Genomic DNA, 24,802 nt, shown 5'->3' with positions numbered 1-24,802 from the left:
TTATTTTTTATGTAAAATTATATTTAGTGTAGCTAGTACATTAGTTCCGGGAGCAAAAATGGGGAGCACCATTCCCAGCACTAAGGGCCAGATACCCTTAATCTATTCTATGGGAATTTTTTGCTATTTTAGACACCATGCGACATGAACTAGTTTTAAAATATTAATTGTGTTTTAGTGCTGCATTAACCACAATAGAATAAATTCAGCAAAGAATTTCCTCTGTAACCTCATTAGTTCAAAATAATATAAATAGTGACTATAAATGTAGCCATAAAACTTAGATCAAACAAATAAAATCTTGAAAACATTGCAACGAGCAAGGTAACGTAAAACATTTCATATCTGAAATTATATTCTTTACTCTAAACCTTTATCCAAAGAAAATAAAGGATGACATATAAAATAAAAATACAGCTTCCTAGGGAAACCACAGGCACAATTATACTTGTAATTAATTCACCAACCAAATCTCAAATATCAATCTCTTTTTCTTAGCCTCTTGAGACTTCCAGGGCAAACAAGTATTGCTTAATGAATTCATATTTACAAGCCTAGCACATATGATTTTTAAAACTAATTTCAATGTTTAATTGATAAAAGTGTACATATTTACAAAGAATACACTGAACAAATAGATATACATTAGAATACACGAGGAGTGAGATGAAGATCAGCTTTGCCAGATAATGAAACATTAAGACCGAAGATAATCCTCAATTTTGTAAAGATTATTTTTTGTACTGGTGAATAAACAATTTTAATAAATACTGAACAAGTGTATGGTTGGTGTAGATAACAAAAAATCTTTAAAAAACAAAATTCTACTTCCAATATTAAAAATGATTTTCAAACAGCCACACGTTTTTGATACTCTGGATTTACTGTGGTGAGATGTATTCAGATAAACTCTTTCAGTAATAATCCCAGAGGAAATCATTGGGAACTAACATAAAAACAAAAACAGCAGACTGCTAACCCAAGCTGCTACTGTGAAAGCCTTATGCTTTTGATACAACAAATTTATTTATATACATAGTATATCCCTCAGTACCTATGAAATTATTAAAAAAAAGTCATGATGTAAGCCACAGATTTGTCGGAGCTGATTACATAATACATTTTACACAGAAGAAAGGCACATGCAAATACACACACATACACAAACACATTTTATCAACTGTATAAAATATCAGATTTCACAAATTTAAACATGTGCTGTTGATTACTTAAATGAACACAAAAACACTAACATGAAAAAATGAAGGTACAATATATATTACAATCAGATACAAAAGCAAAACACATCTTGCTTGCTGAGCAGTGTTAACCTGCTTTCTGTCACACAGAATGCCTTGTTTACCACCAATCACTTTAAACCCTATGCAAAAACTATGCACAAAAATTAATGAAAATCAGCAATGTAAAAGAGGAAATATGTCAGCAGTTTGTCATCTACCTTATACGTAATGACCTCCTTTGTTTTCACACAGCATTTGGTTTGAGCAGCATGTAAAAGCTATTGTCCTTATAACCGCTATATCTCCTCTCTCTCTCTCTCTCGTTTTCTCCTGTGTGAGACTGAATGTATGGGTGTGCAGCTGTCTCAGCTGACTGCAAACCTCAGCAAAATAAAAGCACAATCCCTACCCCATCAGCTCCTGCCTAGTTAGAGATTGCTGCAGTTCTTCAGTGTCAAGGATGCAACCTTTCATAGAACAGGTGTACTCTGCTGGGGGTGGAGCAGATCTCAGAACAAAAAGAAAGCAACTAGAAAGCTGCCTCAGTGATGAGACAGAGTGAAACAACATTTCACAGACATTTTGGTGTTTGATTATCCCTAAGGCGGAAATTTCTGATTCCAAAATATGTGCATTGTATTAATGTTGGAACTGAAATTAGACATATTTTAAACTACTAATTACTGACCTTGGCATGATAAAAAGGTCATCCTCTCTTGGACCAGACAGTTTAGTGTTTATCATTAAAAACATAAAAAAAAATTATAGTACTGTCCTCTAAAATTAAATATCCATCCATCATCTAACCTACTATATCCTAGCTACAGAGTCACAGGGGTCTGCTGGAGCCAATCCCAGCCAACACAGGGCGCAAGGCAGGAAACAAACCCTGGGCAGGGCGCCAACCCACCGCACACACACAAGCACACGCACACCAAGCACACACTAAGGACAATTTAGGATCGCCAGTGCACCTAACCTGCATGTCTTTGGACTGTGGGAGGAAACTGGAGTACCTGGAGGAAACTCACGCAGACAAGGGGAGAACATGCAAACTCCACGCAGGGAGGACCTGGGACGCAAACCCGGATCTCCTAACTGTGAGGCAGCAGCGCCACCGTGCCGCCTCTATAATTAAATATAACACATATTAATAAACATGACCTAATATAAAACTACATGAAAGTGCTCACTTGTTTTACATATGCAACAAGCACATTGAGCAATCTGTATCAAAGCCATCATCTTGAGCCTTTCACCACTTTAAATTATACAATCATGTCAACTCATGATGTGCGCTAAATATCCAGAAGCAGTGATTACAGTTCTTCTAAATATAACTGAAATCCTGCAAAGTGATTTATGCTAAGATACCAAATTGCCTTATAAATATTCATGATTTTGTTTCACGTATACAAAGCCTCATTTCTGGAACTTTCACACTTAACATTTCCAGTAGATAACGAACAAGCTAAAATTATATATGCTAGACCAGGTGTATGTACAAATAAATTGTTCAACTTTAAATCCTGCTAAAGTAATAATTAATTAACTTATAGAGGTATATTTAAATTAGTTGTTCTGGTTATACAAATTAATAATTTATGTTTCTTAAGCAAAGTTTTACATTTCATTGTTTACTTCCACAAATGTTAAAATATGAAGGTGTTACCTTAGTTAAACAAAAGCTCAGTCTGGGAAAAAAAAGTTTATGTAGCAGTTTTTATCAAATTTCAGGAAAACATACATATACATACATATATCTACACACACACACATATACATATATATATATATATATATATATATATATATATATATATACATACATATATATATATGTATATATATATATATATATATATATATATATATATAGTCAGGGTGGTGTTTGACACAAACTCAGCGAAACTGCGAGAAAGTTTTAAGTGCCAGGACTAAGGTAACATTAAATACAGCCATGGACATAGCGAGATGGCACCAGCACAGCTGGGAACCTTCGATGCATGAACACCGAGTGGCTCACGTGAACTGACGCAGTGCACAGATAAAAGGCAACAGTTCCAAAGAGGCTGAACAAAACCGAATTACACAATTGAAAAGGCATATATATATATATATATATACAAGCATATTCATAAATCCAACTACTGCGGAAACAAAGCACACGTTGGAAAAAGTCAATGTCCCGCTAAAGGAAGACAGTGTAAAAAACCCGTGCATGCAGTGTGTCAGGTCTCAGATAAAGAAGAAGACGAGCTGTTTATTGATGCAGTAAGAATATATATATATATATATATATATATATATATATATATATATATATATATATATATATATATATATATATATATATATATGTGTATATGATATATATGTATATGTATATATATATATATATATATATATATATATATATATATATATATATATATATATATATATATATATATATGTGTATATATATATATATATATATATATATATATATATACACACACACACACACACATATATATATATATCTATACTAATAAAAGGCAAAGCCCTCACTCACTCACTCACTCACTCACTCACTCACTCATCACTAATTCTCCAACTTCCCGTGTGGGTGGAAGGCTGAAATTTGGCAGGTTCATTCCTTACAGCTTCCTTACAAAAGTTGGGCAGGTCTTATATCGAAATTCTACGCGTAATGGTCATAACTGGAAGCAGTTTTTCTCCATTTACTGTAATGGAGATGAGCTTCAACGCCGTGGGCGGAGTTTAGTGTGACATCATCACGCCTCCCACGTAATCACGCAGTACATAGAAAACCAGGAAGACCTCAAAAGCGCTGAAGAAAACATGCATTATATAATTGAGAAGGCAGCGAAACAATAAGAAGCGGCGAGTGACATATACAACCATATTCATGAGTTCTGCTACTGAAACAAAGCACGATGTAAACCTACACTTTAAATTAAGTTCATAGACAGGCTGCGCTGGCGTTTGTAATTTAGTGCCTGCCCATATAAGGCCGTCGTCAGCGGCAATCCAATAGCAAACTGCCACGGGTAAATATTCACGGGTGAAGGACTGTGCTTATGGAGAGGAAGATGAGATGGTCAGGGTGGTGTTTGACACAAACTCAGCGAAACTGCGAGAGAAAGTTTTAAGTGCCAGGACTAAGGTAACATTAAATACAGCCATGGACATAGCACGAGATGGCACCAGCACAGCTGGGAACCTTCGATGCATGTACACGAGTGGCTCACGTGAACTGACGCAGTGCACAGATAAAAAGCAACAGTTCCAAAAGCTGAACAAAACCGAATTACACAATTGAAAAGGCAGCAAAAATATGAAGCGTCTCATACATACAAGCATATTCATAAATCCAACTACTGCGGAAACAAAGCACACGTTGGAAAAAGTCAATGTCCCGCTAAAGGAAGACAGTGTAAAAAAAACCCGTGCATGCAGTGTGTCAGGTCTCAGATAAAGAAGAAGACGAGCTGTTTATTGATGCAGTAAGAAACGAATCGATGAATGAAACCTGTCATCTTTACAGCGATTGACAAACACGGAATGTAACTTGAACACAACACATCCTACAAATACGAACCTGATTGAAAGAAATAATGATAATCAAATCCTTGATGACAGCAACACTCAGTAACACTCACAAAACAAATACTGTATATTGACAGTCATGTTACGTTATTTTTAAAATGTTCCCTTTTCTTTTCTAGCTTTTTAACACACTACTTCTCTGCGATCGATGGGTATATATATATATATATATATATATATATATATATATATATATATATATATATATATATATATAACCCGATCTACATACTCGAATAATGGATACTTTATTAGCCATCAGTGATTGTTTTGGTAAAGCCATACTCAGTGTATTCATTAGATGAGCGGTAAAAAGTAAGGCGAGGGAGGATGACTTATTGAGGCATGCAGGCTGTAGTGGCGTCAACTCTATCTGAATTGCGCGATCACATTTGAAAAATATATCTTTTCAAGTTCTATTTAGTCCATATGTGTCAAACTCAAGGGCAGCGGGCCACATCCGCCCGTGTAATTATATCCGCCCGAGATCATTTTATATACTGTATTATTGTTATTAAAGCCGGGTATATGAAGCGCTGGTAACACAATAAACTACAGATCCCATAATGCAGCGCTTCAGCTGCCTTGCGAACAGTTACGCGTTAATCAAGTCTACCTTAAGATGCTGCAAGTTATTGTGAAGCTAGCTCACACGATGCTGAAGAGAAAAGTTGATTCTGAAAATAGAGCCTTTAAAACCGATGGGAGGCTGAGTATATGTTTACTGAACCCGTGTGTCTCATTTGTGGAGCTAATGTGGCTGTAATTACAGAATTTAATCTAAGACGGCACTATAAAACAAAACATCAGGGTAACCTGAAAGACCTGAATGCAATGCAGAAGATACAGAAAGCAGAAGAATTAAATAAGAATCTGACACTTCAGCGGACGTTTTACCCGTGCACAATCACAAAGTGATTTCAATTGAGCTGCTTTTATGGGAGACACAACCACTTGCCCCACTTTCCCTATTACCAAGTAATGTTAAACCAAGTCGTCACTACGGTGTTCCCAAATCGCACTTTGCTGATAAACTGAGCGCACTGAGTTTGCACGGCGCTTTGGTGACTTTGAAGAACAAAAAGTCCGTCTACATGCGGCTCGAACCTTGTGCATGTTTGGTAGCACATATCTGTGTGAGAAGCTCTTCTCAGTGATAAAGACTAACAAAACAGCACACAGGAGTCGCCTCACTGATGAGCACCTGCAATCCATCCTGAGAATCTCCACAACACAGAACCTCACACCAAACAGAAACGAACCTGTTGCCAAAAAGATGCCAGGCGTCCAGCTCTAAAATGACATATGAGCAAAGACAACTGAATGATTTGATTTGTTATTGCTGAAAGGAACACATTTTATTTATATTTCCAGGTTTTGTTATGCAGCATGTTCATATTTGAATTTGTATAATTTTGACAGGATATATTTTTATGGAGAGCAAAATCTTTTGGGATATTTAAAATCTAAGTTTATTTTTTATAAAATATAAAATTACATAAGAGTAAAGAAATTTGAATGTTTGTTCTTTTAATGTTTACTTTATTTCTAACTTGTATAATTTAGACAGGATATATTTTTATGGAGAGCAAAATATTATAAGTTGTTTAAGGTTTGAGTTGATTTATTCAGGAATAATATTCCTGTCTGTTTTACCATTCCTACCAAAGATATTTCTGTCGACTAAATAAAAATTCCTTCTATTTAAAATTTAAATAGAACTTGAACAAATACGATAGTTCATAATATCCAAGCAGACTTGCACGTAAGAGCGGAGTTATCCGTTTTAACAAGCAGCGTATTGCACTGATACGAAATAGCTGTGTGTGTATATATGTAGATATGTATGTATATGTATATATATGTTTATATATATGTGTGTGTGTATGTATATGTATGTGTATATGTATAGATATGTATATATATATGTTTGTGTGTGTGTGTAAATATATATATATATATATATATATATATATATATATGACAACAACACTCATCACTCACAACAGTGACAAAACAATAACATTGACAATCATGTTACGTTATTTTCAAAATGTTTCCTTTTCTTTTTCATTGCTTCTTTAACACACTACTTCTCCATGGCTGGTATTTTGCTAGTATATATATATATATATACACATACTGTATATACACACACAGTGGGGGACCTAAAAAATATTTTGTTGTAATGGAAATTTTGTAGTAATGACATTACATATTTGTCACTATAGTGCTTTCGTTTCGGCATTTACAATTATTTCAATAGCTTCTTTCAAGTTAATTTTAATCTCCTCCTGTCTACAAGTTATGCTGACAAGAATTTTTCTCAGCATTTCCTTGTGATAATACACTTTCAGGGTGCGAATGATGCCCAAATCCAATAGCTGAAGCACTGCTGTGCAACTGGGTAGGAGGAATTTAACGCGAACATTATCTAAATGCGGAAACATGCTGTGGGCTGCATGGTTATCAATCAGAAGCAGAATCATCCTTTGCTTCTTCTTCATATTGCGAGGTTTCTGAACACTTTTGGGACACCAAACCCATCCAACATCCAATGGGACAACACCCTGAAGTGTGTCCCAAAGCACGATTGCCGCGTCTGTGAAAGATTGTTTGTTCGTTGCCGGGACAGGGCAACAGCAGGCTCACAGCGCTGTAGCAAAGTGAAACAGAAGCAGATCCTAAAAGATCATGGTCGTGCTATAATTCCCTGTCTTGCATCCCAAAACACGAGACTGAGTCTCAGTACTTTAGCAAACCCAGCTTTATTCAGCTTAAAACAGGAACAGCCGGGTTATTTATTGTAGAGTGATCTACCACTCTCGTATACATGGACACAGCAATCAGGCAGGGTTGTAGCTAGGTTAGTGGCCAAGTAATACTGTTCCCTGCATTAAAAATATTCCTTGCATCACCCATCGAGATCTTTTCTGTTTGCTTTGGCGGCGAGCCGCAGCAGAGCTCTGAGCCTGCTGTTGCCCCGGCAATGGATAAACAGTTTTGCACAGACGCAGTGATCGCACTTCGGGAAGCTCTTCGCCGTGCTGTCAAGTTGGGAGAGGTCCAAAGAAAGTTTAGAAACCTCACAACAGTGACTTTGCTTTTTCTTTAATGAGTGGTGCATTAATAGAAATGTTTCTTGAACGAGCATCACTGAACCACATAAAAATTGGTCTTTCAAGGAAGTTGACAGTGTTGATGGCGAAATTCCAGATTTGCTGGCAACATCTTTTTTCTTTTTGCCAGAATCAAGAGCCACAAAAATGTAAACTTTGTTTTTTCTAATATGAACTGTTGTTGTTTTTCAGTGTCTGCCATTTGTATAGGAGGGTGACAATAGATGTTTTTCAAATGTTGGCAAGCAATAAGTAAAATGTATCACTGAAAACCACAGAAAACAATAACAGCAAAAACCCAGTACAAGGAAAGTTTGAAGAAAGAAAAAAAATGTTTACAAAGTTTCTGTTTGGGGATCGTTGTGCACAACTGAACTGCGACCACAGAACTAACTACTCTGTGGATGATTAATTCAGGCATTTCAAGGTCTTTTGGGTACTTTGTTGTAATGAAAGTATCTGCTGAATGTATTTTGTAGTCAGAAGATTTCTATAGACACATGTCATATGGGGAAGCTGTCGGGACCATAAAAATACTTTGCTGTAATGAAAATTTCGTTGTAAAGATATTCATTGTAACAGAATTTCACCTGTATTTGATTCCTTGCTGAATCTGTAAGATTGCTCACTTACAAAGAAATGAACAGCCTCTAATTTGTATGGCAGTTTCATTTTAATGAAGAGAGACAGAATATCAAGTAAAAATCCAGAAAAACACATTACATAAAAGTTAAAAATTGATTTCCATATCATTGAGAGAAGTAAGTATTTGATCCCCTACAACCCAGCCAGAATTCTGGCTCCCACAGATTGGCACACAGATTACAATCAATCAATCAATAAATTACAGACACTCCTGATCTCAACCCTTTATGTGTATAAAGCACACATATCCACAGAATGAATTTCTACCACTCAAACTTCTCTACCACCATGTATAAGACCAAAGAGCTGTCAAAGGACGTCAGGGACAAGATTGTAGACCTGCACAAGGCTGGAATAGGCTACAAGACCTTCAGCAAGAAGCTTGGTGAGAAGGTGACAACTGTTGGCTTGATTATTCGGAAATGGAAGAAATATAAAATGGCCACTATTTGCCCTTGGTCTGGAGCTCCATGCAGGATCTTGCCTCATGGGGTGAGGATGATCAGGAGAAAGGTGAGGGATCAGCCCAAAACTACACGAGAGGAGATTGATTGTTAATAATCTGAAGGCAGTTGGGACCATAGTCGCCAAGAACACCATTGGTAACACATGTGCCATAATGGATTGAAATCTTGCAGTGCCCACAAGGTCCCCCTGCTCAAGAAGGCACATGTACAGACCAGTCTTAAGTTTGCCAGTGAACATCCAAACTTAAGATATTATATATACATACATAGTGGTGTTATGGGTCCACAGCTCTTTGAGAAAAGGCCATTCATTTTAAATAAATAATCACCGCACCCGAGGCGTGGGGCGATGTTGTAGCGAGCGCGGGGCGTCGTCAATGTGGCGTTTCTCACCGTGTGCACAGGTGAGGAACTGCCCACATTCGTGATTGCTCCCGTGGCTAATGCTACAGCTGTGATGGCCCGTCACGATATAAAAAAGAAGCACAAGTCGGTTGAAGGGGTAAAAGAAACGATCGGAGAGAAAAAGGAAAGGAGGAAAGAGGACGGAGGTTACAGGGAGCGAGGAAGCATGTGGTGCAAGAGAGACGGACAGGCGGTGTGTGCGTGTGGTGAGCGCACGATCGTGGGCAGCTGCGAGGAAGCTGGGTGTTAGGCCGACACCCAGGCGTTTGAGTTGATGTTGCTCCCGCTGAGCGACCAAGTAGCGGGAGTGACCAGGTGAAAGCGACGAGCCGCAGAAGGCCGCGGAAAGGCAGCGGAAGTCGGGAGGATTGGTGGTGGAGTCCCCAAATGTGTGCGTCCTGGCTATTGGGGTAATCAAGTCTCGGGGACTGGGATGAGTGCCATACCGGAGCCAGGGATCGGGAGGTCTCCAGTCTCGCGAAAGTGTAGAGGAGGGCAGCTGCAGAGAGCGTCTTGCCTGCTGCTTGGCCCAAACGGGATAAGCAGGTGAGACGCTAATAAACGATGCACCGGATTTGTTGTTGTTTTTAAGACTGCTTCCTAGAGAAGATTTTAACCTCTGGTTTTAAAGGATTGTTTTTTCTTATTGTTGTTGTAACCTCCATGTTCTTTTTATGGATTATTTGATGAAGAAAGAACTGCACTTTATGAACACTTTTTTTGTTGACTGTTTTTAATAAAAGCACTGTTTTCACTTTTAACCATCCCCTTGTTCAGATGCTCAATTATTTGCCTTCACTGACTAGCTCTCTCGGTTTCATTATCGACGGTGTTGGGTTCAAGGGTTCCCAAACAGCCATGGGAGCGTGGAGCCAGAACCCACATCGTCACATACATACACACACAGTCTATAGTTGACTCACTGACTGACTGAGCAAAAATATAAATTTTCCATTTAATTAAATTGCTGGAATGTGGCAGTATGGCATACTTAAGACAGTAGGTATCCTCTAAGAAAATACATTATAATATATTAATATTTAGGGATGAACCCCCACCCCCCATGATACATAAAGGAAATACCCCAATACCTCAAAAACACCGTGAAGGATTTAATTGAAATTTGACAACATTGTAGACAAAGCAAAATTAACTAACACCTTTTTTATTTCTTGATATTTGTCACTAATAATGCTTTAGCGAGTGGGGCGTTCTAATGCACCATGTCCCACATTTCTCCTGTACTTAAAACAATTGGGATGACAATTTCATTCACTACCTCGCTGGTTTACAGCTTTTATCTTAGAGCAGTGTTTTTCAACATTTCCAGTCTTGAGACCCTATTTAAGTTCGTTGATGACACACAAACAGCATTGGTGGGGGGTAGATCCTCCCTTTGTGAATCAAGCGCAGTTGGAAGAGTGGTTGAGCATGGCGAGCACCCTTGTTAAAAACAACATCGTTAGAAAAAGGGAAAACATCACACAGCATTGTTGATTGCTTCCGCGGATTGGGAATCTTTCACATATGAGAATAAATCTGAGATAAATGAAATTTACTACATTTTTTTAATTAGTGCATAGCCTTTCATTTTTGAAAAACATCAACAGTGTTGTCCACCTGAACATCATCATGATGTTTGCAATACCAGGCAACTATCAATGTTAAGCGCTGCAAATTGTCAAAATAAGCCAAACCATGATTGGACAAAATGAAACATGATATTTTTCTAATCCTGATAGAGATGTTATTTTTCAGAATGTGGCAAGAAGAGAACAGCATGGTGCTTTTGAGATTAGAAATTAGTAACTCTTTTTTTGGTAGACATTTAAAGTATTCAAATCCACTGTATAATGAGGAAGTACTAATTTTAGACTTTGACGCTAATGGGAAAATCAAAATTGTTAGCAGTTTTTACCTTTGAATGAATCACCTTTAAATCACATTTGTAACATTACTGAATACTGCTTTAAAACAGAGTTTGACTGCAACCTCTTTCACACCAGCACACCAAGGACTGTATGTGGCATGTTCAATAGTTGGCAGATCAAGTGATCTAATAATATTATCCTTCGCTTTAAAAAAAAAAAAAAAGAGAAAAATACAAATATTGTATACAGAAAAATACTTACGAAGTACTTCCGATAAACCAATGAAAAGCCGGGTAACACAGCTAGTACAAAAATATAGGCAGAATAGTAATTATCAACATTAATTAAATGATTATGAAAAATGTTTCATGACCATAACATTCTCTTATCATAGAAAAAAAATTGTCCAATATTATTCTAAAATATTTAAGATATTAATTTCTTAAGATGGGGCGGCACGGTGGCTCAGTGGGTAGCGCTGCTGCCTCGCAGTTAAGAGATCCGGGTTTGCTTCCCGGGTCCTCCCTGCGTGGAGTTTGCTTGTTCTCCCCAAGTCTGCATGGGTTTCCTCCGGGTACTCCGGTTTCCTCCCACAGTCCAAAGACATGCAGGTTAGGTGCACTGGCGATTCTAAATTGTCCCTAATGTGTGCTTGGTGTGTGGGTGTGTATATGTGCGCGTCCTGCGGTGGGCTGGCACCCTGCCCTGTGTTGGCTGGGATTGGCTCCAGCAGACCCCCGTGACCCTGTAGTTAGGATATAGCGGGTTGTAGTTAGGATATAGCGGGATTTCTTAAAATGTGTATTACAAGCAGCAGAATATTTACTTTATATTGTTTTATTGTCTGTAGGAATAACATCTTTTGATTTCCTTTTCATTCCCATCTTCTATATTCAGTAATTCAAAGACAATGGTTATAATTTCTAAAGGGATATTGATAATTACAGATTAAAAATGTTGCCAGCCCAATCAATTTTATGTTGGTCTTTATTAGTTCTATGTCTGCCTTGCTACTCCACAATTTTTTGGCTGAATTTAAAATTACCACTCCACTCCATAAGTACATCATTAGTATTCTAGTATTAGTATTCTTTTAATACAAACCGGATTACAAAAAAGTTAGGACACTAAACAAATTGTGAATAAAAACAGAATGCAATGATGTGGAGATGGCAAATGTCAATATTTTATTTGTAATAGAACGTAGATGACAGATCAAATGTTTAATCCGAGTAAATGTATCATTTTAAAGGAAAAATATGTTGATTCAAAATTTCACGGTGTCAACAAATCCCAAAAAAGTTGGGACAAGTAGCAATAAGGCTGGAAAAAGTAAATTTGAGCATAACGAAGAGCTGGAAGACCAATAAACACTAATTAGGTCAATTGGCAACATGATTGGGTATAAAAAGAGCTTCTCAGAGTGGCAGTGTCTCTCAGAAGCCAAGATGGGTAGAGGATCACCAATTCCCACAATGTTGCGCAGAAAGATAGTGGAGCAATATCAGAAAGGTGTTACCCAGCGAAAAAATTGCAAAGACTTTGCATCTATCATCATCAACTGTGCATAACATCATCCGAAGATTCAGAGAATCTGGAACAATCTCTGTGCGTAAGGGTCAAGGCCGTAAAACCATACTGGATGCCCGTGATCTCCGGCCCTTAAACGACACTGCACCACAAACAGGAATGCTACTGTAAAGGAAATCACAGAATGGGCTCAGGAATACTTCCAGAAACCATTGTCAGTGAACACAATCCACCGTGCCATCCGCCATTGCCAGCTGAAACTCTACAGTGCTAAGAAGAAGCCATTTCTAAGCAAGATCCACAAGCTCAGGCATTGTCACTGGGCCAGGGATCATTTAAAATGGAGTGTGGCAAAATGGAAGACTGTTCTGTGGTCAGACGAGTCACGATTCAAAGTTCTTTTGGAAATCTGGGACGCCATGTCATCCGGACCAAAGAGGACAAGGACAACCCAAGTTGTTATCAACGCTCAGTTCAGAAGCCTGCATCTCTGATGGTATGGGGTTGCATGAGTGCGTGTGGCATGGGCAGCTTGCATGTCTGGAAAGGCACCATCAATGCAGAAAAATATATTCAGGTTCTAGAACAACATATGCTCCCATCCAGACGTCATCTCTTTCAGGGAAGACCCTGCATTTTTCAACAAGATAATGCCAGACCACATTCTGCATCAATCACAACATCATGGCTGCGTAGGAGAAGGATCCGCGTACTGAAATGGCCAGTCTGCAGTCCAGATCTTTCACCTATAGAGAACATTTGGCGCATCATAAAGAGGAAGGTGCGACAAAGAAGGCCCAAGATGATTGAACAGTTAGAGGCCTGTATTAGACAAGAATGGGAGAGCATTCCTATTTCTAAACTTGAGAAACTGGTCTCCTCGGTCCCCAGACGTCTGTTGAGTGTTGTAAGAAGAAGGGGAGATGCCACACAGTGGTGAAAATGGCCTTGTCACAACTTTTTTGGGATTTGTTGACACCATGAAATTCTGAATCAACATATTTTTCCCTTAAAATGATACATTTTCTCAGTTTAAACTTTTGTTCCGTGATTTATGTTCTATTCTGAATAAAATATTAGAAGTTGGCACCTCCATATCATTGCATTCAGTTTTTATTCACAATTTGTATAGTGTCCCAACTTTTTTGGAATCTGGTTTGTACATTAAAACATTTTCACTACAGCCATCTTACTTGGGAATATTAAATGATAAATTTGGTATTGTTCAAGACAAAGTAACTTCTTCACAATCACAGCATATATCTAAAGTAAAGTATTTTAAAAATAAATTGTAAAAACTACAAACATGAAAACAAAATCATTATAACTTACTGAATATGTAAATTTTCATGTTAACAGTGTTATCAAGTATTGATCTTCATCTTGAGATTACTTACGTTTCAAAACAGCGTATCCATGTTATTTTAGGAAGAAAAAAAAAAAAAAGTAAAAAAACCTAAAACATTTTTGTGATATTCAGTCATTTTAAAAAGGATGGTGGCAGTGTGCTCAAGCTTGGAGTTCTTATTCCTCCACGGCACTCTTTAGGACTAGGGGCATGGAGCCACCTCAGAGTCATCTCCCGATTTTTTAACATTATTGTTGATGCCCAGATGTGAACTGCTAGACAATTATCAGTTTACAAAAAAGCTTTACCCAAGTCTTTCACTATACAGAAGCTTATTCCCTCCACTCAAAAACAGTACCTAATACATATTAAAAGCAGTAATCAATGACAGAAAGCTTATAAACTGCTTATTCTAAATGGGCATTTCAATTGAAAAAGGATGCAAGTAAGAATGACACAGTTAAACAATATGACTTACTGTACAAACAGTTATATGGAAAAGTCTTGCAAAGAGGCAACTGGTAGAAGTTGGTGAATTTGAACCTTTATTTGCTCAGTAATTTAAAGGACAATGCCAATTGTCCATTTTAAGCATGAGGGATGGATGAAGAGTATAATTTACTTAAAATTATACAATCATGAAATGAATTAAACAAGTTTTAAAATTGATTAATGCATAATGTAAATCTCAAATTGTTAAAGCACTAAATGATGATCAGCAGGCATAAGATGCAAAATTTACTCCCCTGGAAATTTTCTGTCTTGAGATCCAGAAATGGAAATTGACAGAGATAAATGGGGTTTCTTATTTGCCACCTTATGTAAATCTGGTTTTGAACCAAATATATACTCTAATTCCTAAGTCTCAATTAGAATAAACAAAATAAACATTTTTTTTATTTGGGTCTTGAGGATTTTCCAACAATGGTCAATGTCACCAATTGTGTTAATCTCTTTGAGCCACTTGATGTCTACTTGGGCAAACCAACCAGAAATTAATGGAATTGTAAGAGGTGGAACTGAGTGAAAAGCTGACATTGAAGATATGGTGCACTTTATAACTAACAAGGCCACCTCTGTTTAGGATGAGTTAAATTTTTACCTTCCCCTGAGCAATTCATGTAAGAAGACATCATCAACATGGATTCTGAATGCAGCTTACTCTAAAATGGAGGCAACAATGAGTGGTGTCTGTTAAGGCAGGAGCCCTAGGACCCATTTGTGGACAACAGTGATGAGGCAAACTTTTGCGTAAAAGAGTTCTTTCGTGCAATTTAGCAAGTGGATCTCTGGAGGTGATAGAGACATAACGAAAGACCAAGAAAGAAGAAGGTGCAGCAGTAGCTGAAGCAAAATCCCATATGTTTATGAGTTTTAATAAGTTATTTCACAATGAGGATGGTAGCATCACCAAGGCTTTTCTCAGCTAGGATGAGGAAATGCTGTGGTTAACTGGGAAATGTTTTCATGAGTGTAACAAAAGCACTTTAAGAAATGCATCATATACATCCTCCTCAAAGCAAGCAGTGCCATAAACATTGTATGGTTTTGAGTCAATTTCTTTGGCCATGGTCACTGCAGTGTTTAAAAAGCTCTATAAGCTTCAAGGTCGGAGGGTGGATGAGATCCTGTTATTAATGAATCAGACTATTTAGCATCCCTGAAAAGGCCTGTTCTGGAGCAATAGAACAGCGACATTGCACAGCTGATAACATACATTTCCATAAGGAGTCGATTTTGTTCTGGCTATGGAACAGTGGAGTAAACCTTATATTTGAGAGTATACGGAATTAACCAAGAGTGGGACTGTCCTTCAGCCCTGGAGTGACATGACATAGACCAGCCAACCCCTGACTCCCTTTACAATTACTAGGCCACCATGGTAACTGCAAACAAAAGAAAAGATACACACAACTCCTAAATTAGCTGTTTCTTGCTTGATTCAATGCATTCGTGTAGATGCCGGAGTAACAAGTTGCTATTGTCAAGAGTATTGTCTTTTATATACAGATACTTTAGTTTTGTACCTTCGATAGCTGAGGCCATGCTTTAGTTTTAGTTTTATCACATTAACAAGGTCAAGGTGTTTTGTTTTATTGTCACATGTACAATGAAATTCTTACTTATGTAATGTTCCTTACAGACAAATAATCAGCATAAAACATCGAGAAAAAAATTCAACTTAAATCTAATAATAATCATTGTAAATAAAACTAGACACATTATGTACACAAGAATCACAGAAGATGTCGCAATTAATTGGCTGTTGATTACAGTTTATCACATATGACAGTTAAGCAGTCTTATTACCTGCAGGTAGTTACTGTTCTTAAATCTCACAGTTCTTGTGTTAATAGTTCTAAAGTGCCTGCCTGATGGAAGGTGGGATTATAATATCCAAGCAGGGAGACTGGAGTCCTTTATAACTCGTTTTGCCTTTCTCAGACAGTGCTTGGTCAATATACCTGCAGAGTTGGAATCTGTGTGCCAGTGATAATCTGCGCTGTTTTCACCAACCTCTTCAATAGCTTGCAATCCCTAGCTGAAGTGCTGTCATACCAACACACCAAGCAGCCTGTCAAGATGAACTCTACAGTACATTTAGAAAAGTTGATGATGGTTGCTGGAGACATTTGGGCATTCCTTAAAACTGTGAGAAAGTAAAATTGTTAATGGGCTTATTTTGGTGACTGCTGTAGTGTGTTCTGTCAACCTGACGGGAACTCCCAGAAATTTAAAATTGCTGTTTCTTTCCATATCTACACCCTCAGTATAAATGGGGGTGGGATTCACCTGCTGCTTCCTGAAATTAGTGATCATCTCCTTACTCTTGCGGACAATCAGAGAGAGGTTATTGTCCTGATACCACTGTGATAGGACCCTAAATCTCCTCTTGATAAGCTGTCTCATCATTATATGTGATCAAGCCAATGATGGTAGTATCTTCAGAGAACATTATGATGGTATTGGAGCTGTATTTAGCCACACAGTCATGGCTAAACAGAGAGTACAGCATGCTCTGTCTTAGACATTGTTGGAGGTCACAGCAGAAAAAAAATCAGAAGATCTTTGGACTGGGGATGTAAAAATTCAATGCTTGTAGCAACCTTCTCTTTATTGCTTTATCTGCCTGGGTATCTCTTCCTTTACTCTCCTCAGCTGTTTTCATCTCTGTCATTTACCTAGAAGTACAATCCTCTATTGTTTCTGGCATGGATCCTGCAGTTGAACTAACTTCCTCATTTCCCACTGGGCCAGCCTCATCTTTAGTAACAAAGTATTAATATGACTACTGCTAAGAAGTGTGTACCTCTATGTAACATGGCAAATTATAACTTTGTAATAAAGAATATGTGTTGTCTGTACAGCTGTAATGTATTATTGCATATCCATCCATAGACAATTTCTTCACATCCTGCAGTTTCAATAGCATATCATACTGGTCAGATAATTTTCTATAATGCTGAAAAACACCCACAAACCAACATACTGTCATAACATCACAGCACAACCATGTTGCACATACTGTACCTATTGTTATCCTTTTTTGCAGCATTTTGTTCTCCCTGATCATTTATTGCAGGTAGTGCTTTGGTTGCTTAAGACTTGCATCATAAATTCATTAAAATTAATTTTTTCCTTTCTTAATAGGCTACATTGCCTAAATTCTTATTTACCTTTCTTTTTTCTTTTACCTTTGGTTTCCATTTTAAAATGGTTCAATGTATTGAGTGGGTTAAGTGGATGGATAGATGGATGAAAGGACAGACAGATTCAATGTCATGCGTGTGGGGTTGTGCCATTTGGGGAGGGGTCACCTCATTTTTCCTAGAATAGATAACTGAACACAAAGTGGGATTATAACACTTGAGGAGGGGCTATCTTTGTATGGATTTACTAAATACATGTTTTATTTATTTATTATTTATATTGTTTACTTATAATAATTTGAAAGGGCGTGCATAGCAGCTCGACTGACTCAGAAATGTCACTCTCCCAGGATTCCTGATGGCCACTCTGCCCCCAGAACTTACCAGTCCTTTTTAATATGTGCTTTCCATATGATGTTTAGTTTATATTCTGTATGTAAACGGTACCAGGAAAAAGACAACACAATGCCCCTCCCCCCCCCCAAAAAAAACCAGATAAGGACAGATAAAAATGCAAGTGAAATGTACAACAGTAACATAATTAAGCAGTATGTAAGCAGTATGTAAGTTGAGATGTAGAAGTAAAGAAGACAGTATTTTGGGTGTGCAATGCAGGTGATTTATACTGCCTCTTAACTCTTTATAACTGTCATTTGTCTGAGTTATTTTAATTTGCATACACCCTCTGGCAGGTAACTAAAGGTTGCAATAAGTACTGCATTCCTATAAAAGACTAAAAAGTACAAGAAGTCCTGACTATAATTTCATTTACATCATGCCAATATATCCACCTTTAGATCATCACCCCATGTAGCAAATCATTTATATTATTAAAATTATGTCTTACATGCATTTTGTCACCAAACATTCCTTTGAGGAAACAAATACATATATCTGAAAGTGAAAAACTAATGGATTTAAAAATTGTGCCATACAAACCCCTTCCTGTCTGGTGAAAAGCATAAGGCATTTGTTAAGTGCTGCACAAGTCTCTGTTGAAAGGTCAGCAAGATTTTTCAGCTTTAAGAGTACTGTGACTGGCAAACCTGGGAGGAATAAAACAAAAAATGAATTTATATAATGCTCTCCACTTCAACAGAAAATGTATCTCATTAAAACAATCACAAAACATTATAACATTAAAAAGTTTCACAATTTTTTAATTAGAATTGTTGGAAAATGTAGTCCAAAATGATCAACTAGCAAATGAGAGGATTAAATCTAATAAGTTAGTTTGGGCTTATTTCTTATAAAGACTGTTAAAAATTGCAAAACACTTTTACTTTTACATTATAGAATACATTACAGGCTGTCTGTGGCTTAAAAAAAAATCAAAGTCATACTTAAATCAATTACATATATAATTTTTATTAGCCTAACTTTGGAATAAATTGACTATACTGAACTGCACTCTGAACACGAACCCTCCAACATAACTTGTTAAAATGTACAGCCAAAGTAGTACTTCAAAGTAACAGCACTATATAATTGTCATCTTCATTGAAAGTTGCCCCGAGAAAGTTTGCATATATAGAAGAGATTCTTGTTTGTTTTCCTTGTTATTATTATCATTAAATGACATAAATCATGTTTATCTAATTAGCAAGATATAATATCTATTGCTAAAGTAATATCATTTTAAAAGCATTTCCACAAACCTTTTGGTTTAAATTGCTTATGCAACATATTGCTAATGTTACATTCACTTACTGTATTTTGCTTAGTATGTATTATTAATAATTTATTGTTCTGTAGTATTCCTAGTAATCAGAGTTGGTGCCTAAAGCAAGCATAGGCAAAGAGATTTTTGTTTCGTATTGTTTTGGCTTAGGACTTGGAGATGTATTAAGGAGATGTATAACAAAAGTGTGCCAGGAAAGCAACTCTGAAGTCAAATGCGCAAAGATAGATGATACATTTGGGTTTTCAGTAATTAGACAGACAGATGCACAAGTGACAGCACAATACAGCTTGCTACATGTCTTCAGATGTGTTGACATAGATCTAGCTTTTATTATACACTTTGAAGTTTGCAAAAGGAGGCTGTCAGACATATTTCACAAATTCAAAGCACTAACTTCAGCTTGCTAATGCATCTATCCTGCCATTGTTAATACATCTGAGTAATGATTGAAAGAATAAAATTGTACAGTATGTATAAATTATAATAATTGGGTTTATCTTCAGAATGTTTGAGCTTAATGTTTCAGACAGTATATAAAACCTGGAAATATAATATCTATCTGGAAATCTACTAGAATCCAGAATACAGCATAGTGGTAATTCTTAAATTTAAAAAAAAAAATCCATATACATTATTAGCTTTAAGAGCATTATTTAAAAATACAGGATTGGGGTTACATAGAAACAAAGAGTTTGCTTGGCATTCTCCTATACAATGAAAGAGGGCAGTTCTAAAGTGTTGCACTGTGGATGACAAAAACGGGTGTGGGAGGCTGGGACTTGTACTGTGAATATATAAACACTAGCAGAATACCCGCGCTTCGCAGCGGAGAAGTAGTGTGTTAAAGAAGGCACGAAAAAGAAAAATTTTTAAAATAACGTAACATGATTGTTAATGTAATTATTTTGTCATTGATATGAGTGTTGTTCTCATATCTATCTATCTATCTATCTATATATATATATATATATTGTTCTCATATCTATCTATCTATATATATATATATCTATCCTATATATATATATATGGCAGCGGAGAAGTAGTGTGTTAAAGAAGGAAAGAGAAAGAAAAGGAAACATTTTGAAAATAACGTAACATGATTGTCAATGTAATTGTTTTGTCACTGTTATGAGTGTCGCTGTGATATATATATATAGCAAAATACCCGCGCCGATGACATGTGTTAAAGAAGTTATGAAAAAGAAAAGGAAACATTTTAAAAATAATGTAACATGATTGTCAAAGTAATTGTTTTGTGTATTTGGCGGCAGCGTCATAAAGTTTTTTTCGTCTAGCTGCATCAGAAAATGTACCACGACGTCTGACACGCCTCCTTTTTACTGTTTTCTCACAGCTTGGATTGCTGCTGTCATATATATACACACACACACACACACACACACACACACACACATATATATATACAGTACATATATATACACATACATATCTTCATATCTACATATCAATATACATATCTACATATACAATACATACCTATCTACATCATATATACACACACACATACATACATACACACACACAAATTATATATATGTGTGTATGTATGTATGTATGAGTGTGTGTATATATATATATATATATATATATATATACACACACATACATACATATACTTGTGTGTATGTTTGTATGTGTCTATATGTGTGTGTATAGCTTTGGTCACTGAGTGCAAGGGAAAAATAATAAAATATAGTCTATAAGTTATTAAACAGTAAAACATTAACGTTTTAAGAAGTACAGGTACATTGAGCACTACTGGAGTGGTTGCGGGTAAACTACATTTTAAAGACTGTGTAACACAACAGATAAGTAACTAACAGCAGCTAAAATGTATATGGATCATCTCTCGGTAGTAGATCCCTTTTGAAAGGCGCTACACGACGGCTGTGGTATAGAAATTACATTTTCTATGTGAACGCTCAAATTTGTGCCTCTGGTAATGTGCCTTACCGCATTTAAAGAAAATTAGTTTTGTGTCCTCTGCAGTGTTAAGAGAGAAAGGCTTTGGTTTGGGATAAAAGGAAAAAAGGTGTAAAGAAAGGAAAGTTGCCTTTTTCTTTTATATAGTATAGAGAGATGTGTTCGCTGACGTTATGATCGCCTTTTGGGGACAGTCGCGTGGGTCTTGTGTAGACTGGTGGGACGCCCCGCCATTAATCGGCTGTGATGGCACTGTCAGTCCTCCACTCCTGTGCGTGTCTTCATAATCCGAGGTGAGGACCTCATAATCGTATCGTGCAAAAGAAAGTGTGAATCGCCTTAATATTATTTTGCCGTGGTGTAGAAAAGGGGTCCCGTGTTTGCACTTGTCTGGGCTATAGCGCAGGGGGAGGATGAAAAAAATGAAAAGTGCTCACTTTGACTTAAGGCAGAAGCGCAGTCAGCGTCTCAAAGGCCGGCACAGCTATGCACGCGCGCTGGCTCCTTGACTTTTGCAGGGCAGGAGACCAGTTTTTGCAGACACGTTCATGATATCAAAAGTCTCAGCGCTCTTTGGAGGTCATTCATATATTATATGATATATATATATATATATATATATATATATATATATATATATATATATATATATATATATATATATATATATATATATATATATATATATATATATATATACCAAAATACCACGCAGCGGAGAAGTAGTGTGTTAAAGAAGTAATGAAAAAGAAAAGGAAACATTTTAATAATAACGTAACATGATTGACATTGTCATGAGTGTTGCTGTCATATATATGCCTGCCTAAATAAGTCACCCTCGCTTTGCTCTTACTTTATTTACCGCTCATTTAATCATGGCTAATGGCGAAAAATTATAAAATGGAAGGAGGATGGCTTTACCAAAACAATTATTGATGGCGAATCGATTATTCATAAAGCTTGAATTGGTGATCTGGTTTTCTGTGTTAACCTCATATTTTTTCATACTTCTTCTCAAACTAAGGTGGTGCGAGGGTAAAATGAATCGGGATGCGCTGATCAATGTAATCGGTGTACCAGGAAATCATGCATTGACAAAAGCTCCCCTTTGCTTGTAATGCAAAGTGTGATTAAATGCATTATTTTTAACACGTTATGGAGCACATGCATCGAAGCTTCTCAGCTGTGCTTGTGCCAAGAATAGGAAAGATTTTAAAAATAAAGTAACACGATTGTCAATGTAACCTTTTGTAAGTAGTGCCTGGAGGATTCAGTGTGGAGAAACTTTAGAGACAGCGTGTGTATTAACTTGTGGATTTTTCTGTGAGTATTTGGTGGCAGTCTGACGAAGTTGCTTCGGAAGACGGCGTTAGCCGCGGAGCTCAGCTCAGAGCGAAATGAGATGAATGGGAGGGGAGATGATGACGTGACTCCCCCCCGCCTTAACTGTCAATCCCCCACAAACACAGTCTCTCGGAATTTGCATAAGCACACCCCTTCACCTACAATTTTAACTTAGTTACAAAGTGATCAAAACTCTCGCTTATATCCCGCGCCCTCTCATTAAACCTGTATCCCGCATTACCTGTGGGCATGTGAAACGCCAGCGGTAGCCTGTCTATGAACTTAATTTAAAGTTTAGGTTTACACCTTGCTTTCTTTCCGAGGTAGCAGCACTCATGAATATGGTAGTATATGTCACTCGCTCGCTTCTTGTTGTTTCGCTGCCTTCTCAATTATATAATGCATGTTTTCTTAAGCGCTTTTTGGAGGTCTTCCTGGTTTTCTACGCGACTGCGCTGACAGTCAGTTCACGTGATTACGGGAGGCGTGATGATGTCACACGAAACTCCGCCCCCCCACGTCATTCCAGCTCAACTCCATTACAGTTAATGGAGAAAAATACCTTCCAGTTATGACCATTAGGCGTAGAATTTCGAAATGAAACCTGCCCAGCTTTTGTAAGTAAGCTGTAAGGAATGAGCCTGCCAAATTTCAGCCTTCTACCTACACGGGAAGTTGGAGAATTAGTGATGAGTCAGTGAGTGAGTGAGTGAGTGAGGGCTTTGCCTTTTATTAGTATAGATTTACAATGGATTTGTAAGCTACAAGACAGAACTTATTAACTAGAAACAAGGCAGACTGCAATGTCAGGTATAAAATACGGTTCACCGTCAAAAGCGCGATAGACATATGCGCCCCGACAAAACTGCGATGGACAAATGAGCGCCGACAAACCCGCAAACTGGTTTTCGACAAATGTGCGCCGACAAAATCGCGAGAGAGGCCAAGAGAGTGAGACACATACGTGCGCATTATGTATACATTATGTGCTAGGTTATAACTCTTATAACTGCTGATGGCATGCCGCGAACAAATAACTCAGTCAAGGGTTGGCATAATGCGTCGTACACAAAGCGGAATTACCAGCAGTCAGGCAGCCAGCAAGTCTGAATACGCTCAACTATCAAGACGTCTTGCTGCAATTCTTCCTACATATGTAGGGCGTGATCTTAAGGACTATCTGCGTGCCATGCTGACGGCATACCGCGTCTCATAATATTGACTTCTAAAATAAACATTATTATATATGCTTTAAACTAGTAATTCATATTTAATGAAACTTTCACAATTTTGTCGGCGCGATTTTGACGCCGCGTTTATTTGGCTCATATGTCTATCGCGCAAATGTCGGGTCACATAAAAGACTTGTATGTACTAGAATATTCTGCTAACAGAGAGACAGAGAAATATAGGCAAGAAAGGGGATCCAGGGCACTGCGTCATTTATGGGTCTAATTTCTCTACAGTTAAAACACCATGCTGCTTGTTGTCTGTCTGTTACAATAATTAATATTTGAGTGTTATCGTGTTACATTTCATTGAGCTACAGTATCTACCTTTCTGATCTTTTCTCTAAATCAAGTCGCTCTCAACACTGCTAAAGAGCCATGAACTCATACTAGAAACTTGTCATTGTTCTTGTTGCATCACAGGCTCTTATGCTGCCTTACAGCGCCTTAACAACTGTTTGGCTCCGGAAGTTAAGTGAGGATTAAGAGTTAAGCCAAATACAATCTTTTCCAACGTTTAAACATTTTGTTCACCTTTTTCCCAATTTTTGCCCAAGGTTTGTATGTGTCTGTGGATGGATATTTTTAATTGGGTAAGATAGAGAGACAGATAGCATGTGCAAGTTGCAAAAATACAGCAGGACTAAGTTGTTATTATTGTCAATTTGCATATCAAAATATGTCTGACTTTAGACAATGACAACATACAT

At 37.2% G+C, this 24,802-nt stretch overlaps 1 protein-coding gene across 4 annotated transcripts in view; it reads right to left on the bottom strand.

The window, feature by feature from the left end:
- Nucleotides 1-24,802, bottom strand: part of osbpl1a (oxysterol binding protein-like 1A) — a 243,556-nt gene that overhangs the window by 131,471 nt on the left and 87,283 nt on the right. For all 4 annotated transcript variants that reach the window (XM_039754706.1, XM_039754708.1, XM_039754709.1 and 1 more), the window contains one exon: nt 18,831-18,937. In XM_039754706.1, coding sequence (XP_039610640.1) covers nt 18,831-18,937 — 107 coding nt within the window. The remainder of the gene's footprint in view (nt 1-18,830; nt 18,938-24,802) is intronic.

This window comes from Polypterus senegalus, chromosome 5 (genome assembly GCF_016835505.1).
Source record: "Polypterus senegalus isolate Bchr_013 chromosome 5, ASM1683550v1, whole genome shotgun sequence".
NCBI lineage: Eukaryota > Metazoa > Chordata > Cladistia > Polypteriformes > Polypteridae > Polypterus > Polypterus senegalus.
Note: the sequence above shows the minus strand (reverse complement) of the source record. Positions and strands in the feature narration are given on the sequence as shown.